This window comes from Pseudorca crassidens, chromosome 3 (assembly GCF_039906515.1).
Source record: "Pseudorca crassidens isolate mPseCra1 chromosome 3, mPseCra1.hap1, whole genome shotgun sequence".
Lineage (NCBI taxonomy): Eukaryota > Metazoa > Chordata > Mammalia > Artiodactyla > Delphinidae > Pseudorca > Pseudorca crassidens.
The window spans coordinates 66,593,076-66,604,666 of record NC_090298.1 but is presented as its reverse complement, the minus strand read 5'-3'; the positions used below and the strand labels follow the sequence as shown (position 1 = coordinate 66,604,666).

At 34.8% G+C, this 11,591-nt stretch overlaps 1 protein-coding gene across 3 annotated transcripts in view; it reads right to left on the bottom strand.

Moving 5' to 3' along the window:
• Positions 1-216: 216 nt before the first annotated feature.
• The window catches only part of VCAN (versican), a 113,608-nt gene continuing 102,233 nt past the window's right edge, over positions 217-11,591 (bottom strand). For all 3 annotated transcript variants that reach the window (XM_067731172.1, XM_067731174.1, XM_067731173.1), the window contains 3 exons: positions 7,003-7,147; positions 1,494-1,676; positions 217-1,347 (listed from right to left, as the gene is read on the bottom strand). In XM_067731172.1, the coding sequence (XP_067587273.1) occupies positions 1,220-1,347; positions 1,494-1,676; positions 7,003-7,147 (456 nt within the window). In that variant the 3' untranslated portion in view covers positions 217-1,219. The remainder of the gene's footprint in view (positions 1,348-1,493; positions 1,677-7,002; positions 7,148-11,591) is intronic.

Below are 11,591 nucleotides of genomic sequence, written 5' to 3'. Positions count from 1 at the left end.
AACGTCATTTGCTGAAAGCTATACACTTTTCCACTCTTTTTATAATAAACACTTGATGCATTCTATCCATCACATTATTTCATCAGGGACAGAGTACCTAGATTATATTGTTCCAAACTGTGTGAGGGAAGTATAAAGGCTAACACTGAAAAATAACTAACATACTATGTCAATGTTCAGGTTTGGGGTAAAATAACATCCAATAAATTAAATCAGTATGGCTTACTTCATTTATTTATGTATGCTTCACAGCTGCAGCATTCATACATGAACATTCAAAACTTTATAAAAGATTAAAATGGTTATATATACAAAATTTCTTTCTTTGAATGTGTGTTGTTTTAACAAACCCCCTCCCTCCAGAGCCCTAGGTCTATATCCATTTGAAATGTTGTTGATCTGTAATCTTGCAAGTTAGTGTTATAAAAAGCCATTAAAAAGGAGACCCAGTTGAGTTAATAATTAGCACTTTGACCCCTAAAAAATGCTCCTAGTCATAGAAAAGTCCTCCGTTCAGGCCTTTCTTGTAAGTGAAGAAAAAGGAATGCAGCAAAAAAAGAGTTCCACATTGCAGTCTCTAGTTCCGTTGGGATCCCATTAGCCAGCCAGGTTTCAGCATCACATGGAAGCCGGTTGTACCTAGGGCGGAAATGGTGCAGTGACCTACAAAACTTTGTGTTTGTTAATTGTCCAGGAAAAGCCATCCTCCATCTTGCTGACAAAGGGCAAGGGAAACCATTTCCAGCCTAAACAAACTACCAAAAGCAGCCGAACAAATGATTAAAGACCTGTAAGGCTCCATAATCATCATTAAATATGCCCGAACTCAGTGTGACTTTTTATTTTATATACAGGATTAAAATCAACATTAAATCATCTTATTTACATTGCCATTGGTGCTGAAATGGAGCTTTTTAAATAGTACAGTAGGCTGGTATACATTATAAAATGGTCTGTGCTGGAGGCAAATAGAAAACTAAAGAAATTAGATAGTCTGGAAATGGTTACATTCTGCCCTTATTTTCTTTCCTTTTGTTTGCTTTCTTTTTGAATGCCAATACTTTCATTTAAAATGTTTTCGAGCACAGCAACCCAAAATGACTGGACGGTGGTCCAAAAATCCAAACCAACTGATAATACTTCTCGAGGTGATAGGAAAGGCACAGGAAGTTAGGACTTTGGCTGAAATGATGAAAACACATGTTCGCCATTTTAGGGATCAGCGCCTTGATTCTTGCCACCTCCTGCTCCAACGGTGATCATGTTTTGATGTATTTATTGAATTGTCCTTTGCTGATGAGGAATTTTTAAAGTATTTCTTAGAATAAGTCCTTTGGTATGCAGATGCTACATGGAAGGAAAGAAGGAAAGAAAAGAAAACACAACAATATTACTTGCTCCATACCCTAAACTACCAATACCATAGCCGTAAAATGAGGGTGTCTAGTAGTTGTTATAGCATGGTTGTCCATTCTTTCTAAAGGACCACTTACGGTTCAGGCAGGTAATTTTAGGCATAGCCCATCTTCCATTTCCTAGGCAACGGATGGTTGGAAGGTGGCGTTGAATGAAACCATCTTTGCAGTGATATCTAATCAGGGAGTTGATTTCATAACGAGGTTTCATCTTTCCAAAGGTCTTGGCATTTTCTACAACAGGGGGCTGGCCGCAAGCAACTAAAGAAAAGTAAATTGGGTTATTTCCAAATAATCTAAGTATTTCTATTGGCATGAGTTTCTCTTTTTTTTTCTCTTTCCTTCTTTATTATACCCAATCAAGCACCTTCAGCAGTCATTTAGATTAAGAAATTGAAAATTTTCAAGACAAAACTAAACAGTAAGCTTCTGGGCCTAGTTTGAATCTCAGATTCTGTACCTTGAATTGTGCTTTTTTTTTTTTTTTTTTAAAAAAATAACCATAGGGCATATGGTCATACATTCACCTGTCCATTTGGAGGTGCTACTTTTCCGAAAAAAATTCTAAATTAAAAGGAATTTGGAATTTCCTGTCTCATGCCACCATGTGGCCTGTTGATGTTGTCTTCACCACCATCCCGATGTTTTTATTTATTACCCACCTTCACTTCAAATAAGATTTGTAATAATTAACTATTATTGTCACTTCCCCGAAAAAAACTTACAATCTATAATAACATCATAGCTTCAAAATGTGGACAAAATATGTCCAAAATATGGATAAAATATGGACCCTTCAGTATAAATAAAATATCTCCAGGTTCAATTATGTTTATTTGCTCTTTTCTGTCTTCTGTACAGAGACAGGAAGCAAGTCAGGACATAGTATTCATGCTTCAATTTCGTAATTACCTTATAAATATAAATTTCAACTCTTAAGCAGGGTAAGTAAAGGTAAATCGTGGAATATATAACCATCATTTTTAACCCACAATAAAAAATTCTGTATATCAACAAACTTAGTGATGGTAGAAATAGTAAAAAGGAAATAGTAGTAAAAGAAACCTCACAATTTTGAAATTCAAGAAGCTGGGAAAATTGGTTCAACTGAATTTGTATTAATTTGTAATTTTATTCAATATTAGTGTACTTGTTTTAAATGATATATTTTAAAAATTAACTTTTATTAAGTGATTGTGTTTTGCTATATATCTCTAATAAAAATATAACTTAACTTCAATATAATTTCCCTAAATGACATTTCCTATCAATAGTTTACTTTAAGAATGCCATCATGAGGCCCACCTGATAAGCATGTCATATTCTCTCATGAAATAATGCAAATCTTCAGTGGGAGGATGATTACCAGAAACCTTGGTACCAAGATGTTTGGATGTCAAAAGTTCACGAATATTAAATTTATTTACATATTCAAAAGACTGTTTATAACCATATTCTTTTGAAATGACAAATGTAGGTTTAACTTAAATATTTAGTTCCTTTAATTTACTTCTGCCTGACAGAACAGCTTAGAATGTATTGACCCATAGCAAACAAAACTGTCTTTAATGAAACACAATCCAAGCATATATTTTTGTTCACATAAGAAATTGTCATTCAGATAGACATAACCTAAAAATAGATTATAAAGTCCTACTATCTATAACTAAGAAATCAGAAACGTTTGTGTATGTATTTGATTTTTACAAATTCCTAGAAGATAAACTGAGATTTCTATAATAATATGTCATTTTCAATTAATAATCTACACTATGTATATAGTTCAATGAAAACCCGCATCTGGATACCTACACTTCTTTTATTGTAATATGGAAAGTCTATACTAGGGTCCAGATACTAGCAAGTATCAGATAGAATGAGATGGAAGTGATACGGAAGGTTAAAAATTATCAATTAGATAAATCATTATACTTGATTCTGACTAATTAAAAGTTGTCTTTAAATTTGAGAAGAAAGCAATATACAGATTTCTTCCAAAACTATAAATGAAGACTTATTATAAAGTTAAAATAATTCAGGGAGTGTGGTACTGGCAAGGACAGGCAAACAGACCAGAAATAGATCCACATATATATGCTTGATATTTGACGGAAGCAACATGGCAGAGCAGTGGGGAGAAGGTAGTTTTTTCACTTGGACAATTGGGTATTCATATGGAAAAAAATATGTATTTGGTTCCCTACCTCAGAGAATCCATGGGAGATCAATTCTAGATGGTTTAAATATATAAATGTAAAAGACAAACTATAAAACATTTAAAAACAACATAGGATGGCTTTCTGACTTTAGGATAGGTAAAGATTTCTTAAGACACAAAAAGGTTTAAACCATAAAGGAAAATTCAACAAAATGAAGAACTCTGTTCATTAAAAAATGCCATGGGGAAAGACAAGCTACAAACTGGGAGTAGATATTTGCAACATATAATTGTCAAGGGATTAATAACCAGGACATTTAAAAAAACTCTCACAAATCAATATATAAAAGAGAAGCAATCAAGTTTTAAAAATACACAATAGACATGAACAGAAACCTTACAAAAGAAGAGCTATAAATAAAAGTATATGAAAAGATATCCAGGGAGAAGTATCCAAGACAACGCAAATTAAATCACAAGAGGTAACATTTTATACCCACCAGATTGGCAAAAATTTCAAAGTCCGTTAATATCAAATGTTGGAGAAGATGTGGAGTAATGGAACCCTTCACACATTGCTGGTGGGAGTGACAATTGGTACAACCACTTTGGAAAATAATTTGGCATTTTCTAGTGAATTTGATAGTACCTGTATCCTATGACTCTGCACTTCACTCCTGGAAAAACACCCTATGGAAACTTGCAGAGATCTACCACAAACAAGTTCAAGAATATTCGTAGAAACATTGTTTATAATAGTGAAAACACTGAATGTAACCCAAATGTCCACTGGCAGGAGAACTGATAAATAAGATGTTATATAGTCATATACTGTAATACTACACAGCAGCCAAAATGAAGAAATACAGCTACATGCATCAACATGGATAAATCTCACAAACATAATGCTGAACAAAAAAAGCAATGCACAAAATACAAACAGTATGATTCTACTTAAAGTTCAAAAGTGTACAAAACTAAACAATTTGTTTACAGATACAAGCATATGTGATAATTCTAAAGAGAAAAGAAAGGGAATTAAGTCATTATCTATGGCTGGATTGGGGAATTAAATGGATGGGATTGGAAGGAACCTGCAGGATGCCCCAAAGATGTGTAGATAGTATGCAATGAGGTGGTGTTTTTTTTTTTAAAAAAAGTCTTTTATATATAATATAATCCTCCTTTGCAAGTATTTAATTAAAACGACCTAGGTCTGTATGTTTAAAGATGTCTAAAATATCTGAAAGGAAAAATAAGTGTCATTTATAAAAGTCTTCAGACATTTATAAAATTCGTAACATTCCCCAGAGTACTGATTAACAAAGAATTAAGTCTACACAAATAAAAATCAGACAGTAGGGAGATAAAATATATGAATCATTTTGTTTTGTTTTATTTTTCTCCTTTAATGAGGTAGACCTAATGTTTTGTAAATCTTTCCCCATTGGTAAATGTCTACCATGATGTTACTGTTGTGAGACCTTTAGATAAGGCAGTGGTTCTCAACCTGGGGCAGTTTTCCTCCTCTCCCTCCTTTCCCAGGGATAGTTGGTGATGGCTAGAGACATGGATGGTTGTCACAAAGCAAAGGAGGACGTGGAGTGGAGGAGAATGTTACTGGCATTCAGTGCATAGAGGGCAGAGATGATGCTAAACATTCTGCAATGCACAGGACAGCCCCAACAAGTAAGAACCGTCTGGCCTAAAACGTTAATAGTGCTGCTGCTAATAAACCCTGGCATAGGAAAAAGCAACACGGGAAATAAAAGAATGTTTGGATCACAAAATGAAAGCATGACTCCAGGGAACATTTGGAGATCTAAGAGGGCAAACACGACATTTGGATAAAGACAAACAGTTCTTTAAAGACTTCTTACACTAGAAACAGGGAAAAGAGCAAATAACTTGATTTGCTGTTTTCACAAGTTCCATCGCGTAAGTGTGGAAGTAACGTACATAGTCAGGAAAGCTGCTCACACATGAAAGACATTCAGAATAAATTCTGCTTTAGACAAGAGAATGGCAGAGTATAGTAGTCATGGATAACAGCTAAGTTTCATCTCAGCTTTGTGTATCTTACTGTTCTCTTTCTTTTGATAGAATTTCTCTAGTGGTGTTTGTCTTTCCTAAAATATCTGTAGAGTGTATTTTTAGTTTTATTATTTTTATATTCAAAAATAAGTCAAATGGATTTTGCATTTTGCATTTGTACTTTGTATGTTTAATTGAGGTGGGTAAAATCTGGGTATAGAGATTAAATACTCATGTTCTAACACCATTATCAATTGCAAATAGGTTTATAAATTTTTATGGAATTCCTATTTTTTAAAGGAAGAAGTCTATACAGTGTGCCTTAGAATTCAAACATATTGGTCAATGATAAACACTTTCGAAAATCAGCTTTCTTAATTTTATCTGTTTAATATCAACTAAGCAATTCTCATTATATTATTAACTTATAAACATATTATAAATGTTTTTATTGTATCATATTTTGAAGGTTTTCAACAATAGATATAGGGATGGCATTTTTGTTCTATGGTTTATGTGTACAGATGGAGCTTCTAAGGGAATGAGTGAAAAACTCAAATGTCTATAAAGACCAGGAACTTAACCAAAAAGGAGGAAAGGTCTGAATGAGGACTGCAATGAATTGGAGACAACAGTCCTACCAAGGGAGGGTGGTAGTTTTCAGCTGCAGTATTTAAACCATTGATAAATGTGAACATGGGCCAGAGGGCACCAGGTGTTCTTTTTTTTTTAAGTAAAAACTTCACATTATTTTATGATACATACCAGTTTTTTATTGTCGACAACTAATTAAAAATTTTTTTGTTTCTTTAAATTTTTTATTTATTTATTCTACAACTAATTTTTTTTTTTTTTTTTTAATGCTCTCCTCATCAAAATAAACAGGTTTATAGGCCCTTGGGCTGGCAATTGTTTTTCTTAAAAATACTGCCAGGTAGTTTTTCTACATAAATGCTACATTGTTATCTTAAGCACTTGAAATCTAAGGTGAACACATTACTGAAAACAAACTTTTCAATTATATTGAAAAAGTAAACCATTCCAGAGCAGTAAGAGATGCCACATGTGACATCCAGCTTATGTCTTAATGACATTTGGGCTTCCCTGTTGGCGCAGTGGTTGAGAGTCCGCCTGCCGATGCAGGGGACACGGGTTCGTGCCCTGGTCCGGGAGGATCCCACATGCCGCGGAGCGGCTGGGCCCGTGAGCCATGGCCGCTGAGCCTGCGCGTCCGGAGCCTGTGCTCCGCAGCGGGAGGGGCCACAACAGTGAGAGGCCCGCGTACCGCGCAAAAAAAAAAAAAAAAGACCACAAAGAATGACATTTATTCTTCCTGAATTTACTTGATAATTGAAATGCAGATTAAGTATACATTATTAATGGAGTAATCATTACCTGTTCCTTTCTTGCAGGTATAGGTGAGATGGTAATTGCAGGGAACATCATTCCACTGGCCATTCTCATGCCATATAATTACAACACAATCTTCTCCAGCAGAAAAGAAACTATCTGGCTGATTGGGCCTCCAGTTCTCATATTGCTGTAAAAATGGAGGGAGAAGATAACTATTGACAGTCAAAGAGAAGCATATTATAAAAGCGACAGTGTCATTACTGCACGATTAAATTAGAAGGGACTCAACAATTTCTGTTGAACCATCTAGCTGAAATAATTCTGGTGGTAAAGAAAAAGATTTTTACACTCTGAGTGGAAAATGTATATATCTCAAAGTCTCTCTTCAACAAATATATATATTTTTTCCTTTGGCGATGAGATATATATCTAAGGAATCAATGCTCAATTTAAGAATTTTTACCATGTCATTATTATTAATTGTAACAGCATTAATGGAAGTGGAACAACTAAAGAAAAAAATTCATAATCTCGTCACTCTATCTGTCATGTTTTCTTCCAAACCTTATGTGCACATATAATTTTATGTAGAGGTGATTATAGTGCAATAAAATGGTCATTCCTTCTTTTATATTTTTACCACTATAAAGTACCTTTGTCTTATTGAATGTAATTGTTTTCATCCAAATTCTTTGCTATGTTGATATATATATAAATTGATATATTTGCTATATTTATTTTTCTGTTTACCCGATATACCTATGCCCATCATTTTATATTCGACCTTTCTGAGTAATTCTATTTTAGATATGATTCTTATGTGCACCATTCAGTTGTGTTTTGCTTTATGATCTAATCTGGAAGTTGTTTTAATAGGAACATTTATCACATTTATGCATATTAATATACAAGATAATGCTTTAAAAATGTCTTACTATAAATATATGTTTGCTTTTCTTTAATGTGTGTTCAGATAATTAAAAGGAATTTTATTGACCTGATGTTTTCCTACTGGTTACCTTTATATCTACATCTTTAGATGATACCTTTTGATTCCCTAGTTTGAGCAATGAGATTTAACCAGAAATATCTTTTGCCTTCCATCACAGTAATACATGTCTTTTATTCAGCACCAGTAATGAATGAAGCCCTCTTCTGGTACTTGGTATGCATTATCTCTTACAGTAATCCAGCAAGACTGGGAATAACTTGAAACTTAGCAATGTTAAACACCCAGGACTTTTAGGTTTACATTCAAATTTTTGTTGCCTTAAAATGTGACCTCCATATCAACCAATAATTATATGAAAAACATAGTCCTTATGCCTATTCAAAAATAACAAACTTTAGTGGGATGAAAATAATATTGGACCATAAATAAGAGAGAAGCTTTCTAGCCTCCGGTCTGTTAATTAGAATGTGATATGGGACATGTTTGTTCATTGTCTCTCTGGCTCAACTTGGGTATCGCTTTCCCAATATGCTTTGCCTACTGTCAAGTTTAAATCACATCTAATGCTGACCAGACTGGTGGAGACAAATTTCCTTCATATGAAAGAAATACGTATTCAGATTTATGTGACAATGGCAAATGTGACTGTTTCTTCTGGGCCTACAGATCTATTAGTCTTTCCTTGAATTAAATTTAAAATAAGTCTGTGTGTAGAAAACAAACTTATGGTCACCAAGGGGGAAAGGGGGAGGAGGGATAAATTGGGAGGTTGGGATTGACATATACACACTACTATATGTAAAATAGATAACTAATAAGGACCTACTGTATAGCACAGGGAACCCTACTCAATACTCTGTAATGACCTATATAGGAAAAGAAACTAAAAGAGTGGATACATGTGTATGTATAACTTATTCACTTTGCTGTACACCTGAAACTAACACAACATTGTAAATCAACTATACTCCAATAAAAATTAAAAAAAAAAAAAGAACCAAGGGGGGGAAAAATGAGTCTGTGGTTGAAACAGTGAGTTAAGAGATTTTATTTGAAAAAGACAGAGTCAGAGAAGAAAGAACTGTATATGAGTTAAGGCAATTGTTTCCAATTCAGAGCACGCCAAAAAACAGTCCTGCTAGTTACTCCCAAAAGCACCATGGTTATCTTTATGTCTTTTAAAAATGTATAATAAATATACTAGAGAATGGCTCTAATGTTTCTTTCTTCTCAGAAAATAATGCGGTTTTTAAAGCTTTAAAATATGGTAAAAACCTAGATCTTTGATAAAATAATTTGTGAGAAGAAGACCTTAAGTTTGAAAACCTGAGGATTAAGAGACCTTCTACTTTTCCTTCAATCTCTTTGCTTAGCTTTGCTTTGAAATACACCTCAATCATGCCAAAATTAAGATAGGACACAAGAGACCTCTGCTATGTAAAGAAGAGTCTCTGAAAAGTGATAAAACTTCAAAGAACCAAGGGAAGCTTAATTAAGACTTTTTTTCCAAAACACAGAATTAAGGGTGTTTTTATTTCTCTGGTGGAAATCCAGAAATTATATGGATTTAAATTCAACTCTAGTAGCCTGAATGGTACCACTGAGCTACCCCCTAGGTGGCCCTGGGAAAGATGCTCAGAGGACCGTACTCACCAAAGCACTCTGTCTGGCAGGTCTTCCTACGACTGGGAACTGACATTTGATCTGACCTGGGTTTCTAATTATTTCTTTATTTTCCTTTTCTTTGCTTATTTCCCTTTCCTTACCATCTCTTACCCTCCACCCACCAAGTCTTATTTTTTGCCTTTTTTTTTTTTTCGGCTACCCTCCTTTAATAGATAACAGAAAAGGAAATGGAGTAACAATGCAGATATAAAGGTCACATTCAGCCTGCTGCCGCTGTATGACTAAGCTGTCTTTAACAGATGAATTAAAGCAGGATAAAATTAAAAATTAAATTAATAAAGAATAAGAATTCCTTAAAACTAACAAAGATCTAAATTGAATACTTTTTATGGTGAAAGATCCCAGAGTTCCTCATATACTTAATTTGGATTTTGGAGCTCAATACTTTCTAGTTTACTTTCTAACTAACCTCTTTCAGGAAACCAGTGAATGTCCTCAAAGGTGGAAAATTTTCCAGCATCCCAATACCATGTGTAAACTGTGCAGTGCTCCCCTTTCCTTGGCCTTACCACACTATTCATCTCCCTTATTTGCTTTATTTTTCTTCATAACACTTATTACCTTCTAATATCCTATGCATTTTACTTACTTAATATATTTTTTCTCCTTAGTAGAGTGTGAGCTCATTGAGGACAGGGATTTTGGCTTCTTTTGTTTACTCCTGTATCCTCAGTGCCAGGAGCTATGCCTGGCACATAGTGGTGTTGTTTAATAAATAATTTCATATTTAGAAATAATGAACCCCAGAGTGTGCTGCGCTCCTCCCTATCCATACTTGCCCCTGATCGAAGATGTTGTTTGCTGCTGGCAAACAGCAAGCAAGACAATCACAAAGTCAGCAGAAGTAAATAACCGGTCTGGAAAACAGTTGGCAATACATACCAAGAGCCTTAAAAAGTTCCTACCCTTGGGCTTCCGTGGTGGCGCAGTGGTTGAGAGTCCGCCTGCCGATGCAGGGGACACGGGTTTTTGCCCCGGTCCGGGAGGATCCCACATGCCGCGGAGCGGCTGCGCCCGTGAGCCATGGCCGCTGAGCCTATGCGTCCGGAGCCTGTGCTCCGCAACGGGAGAGGCCACAACAGTGAGAGGCCCGCGTACCATCAAAAAAAAAAAAAAAAAAAAGTTCCTACCCTTGGACTTCATAATTCTACTTCTAAAATGCTATCCTAAAAAATAATCAGAGATATGAACAACATTTTATCTAAAATATTACACTAGCAGTAAGTGGGAAAAATCTATAGAGCAAATACATATTCAATAAATCATGGTATAGCCAGACAAATGGGACATTATATAACCATCAAATATCTTGGCTTTGAGGACTATACAAGGAGATGGAAGATACTAAAAGAAGTGTTAAGTTAAATAAAAAGCAAAGTCCTAAAAATGTACAATAATCCGAATTTTACGCATACTCTCGATGCAGTTGTGTGTGTGTGTGTGTATGCAAAAGACCCAAAGAAAATGCAGTAAAATGTTATAAAGTTTATATCTAGTGATATGAGACTAAGGTAATATTTTATTCTATACATTCTTACAGATTTTCCAACTTCCCTTGAATGAGCATAAATTATTCTTCTAATCAGTAAAAATGAACATTATAACATGAGCTATGCGGCAATCAGAAAGAACTTACCGATTTCTTAGCTAACACTTTTTAAATCTAACCTCAACAAACATCACTTCAAGTCATCCAAGTCCCTCGACTGCCATGTATTTTGCAGCTGACATTTCCTCCTGATCTGAACAATAACCATCTCATTTTCACACTGAAATGAGATTCTGATTCCATGCCACCAAAGTAATTCTCAGGCCTTAAGCTTCCCAGGCTCAGACCTCTGGTAAAAGATTTAATTGTTTTGGGTGGGAATTGCATTTGGCTCGCAGCAGTGATCTGTGTTGTTGCTTGGCAGAACTGTGGCTTAATGGTGCAGGACCAAATTTTAAGTCTGTGGTTTTTGCAAGAATGTTTGATACCCACAGGCATGTCACA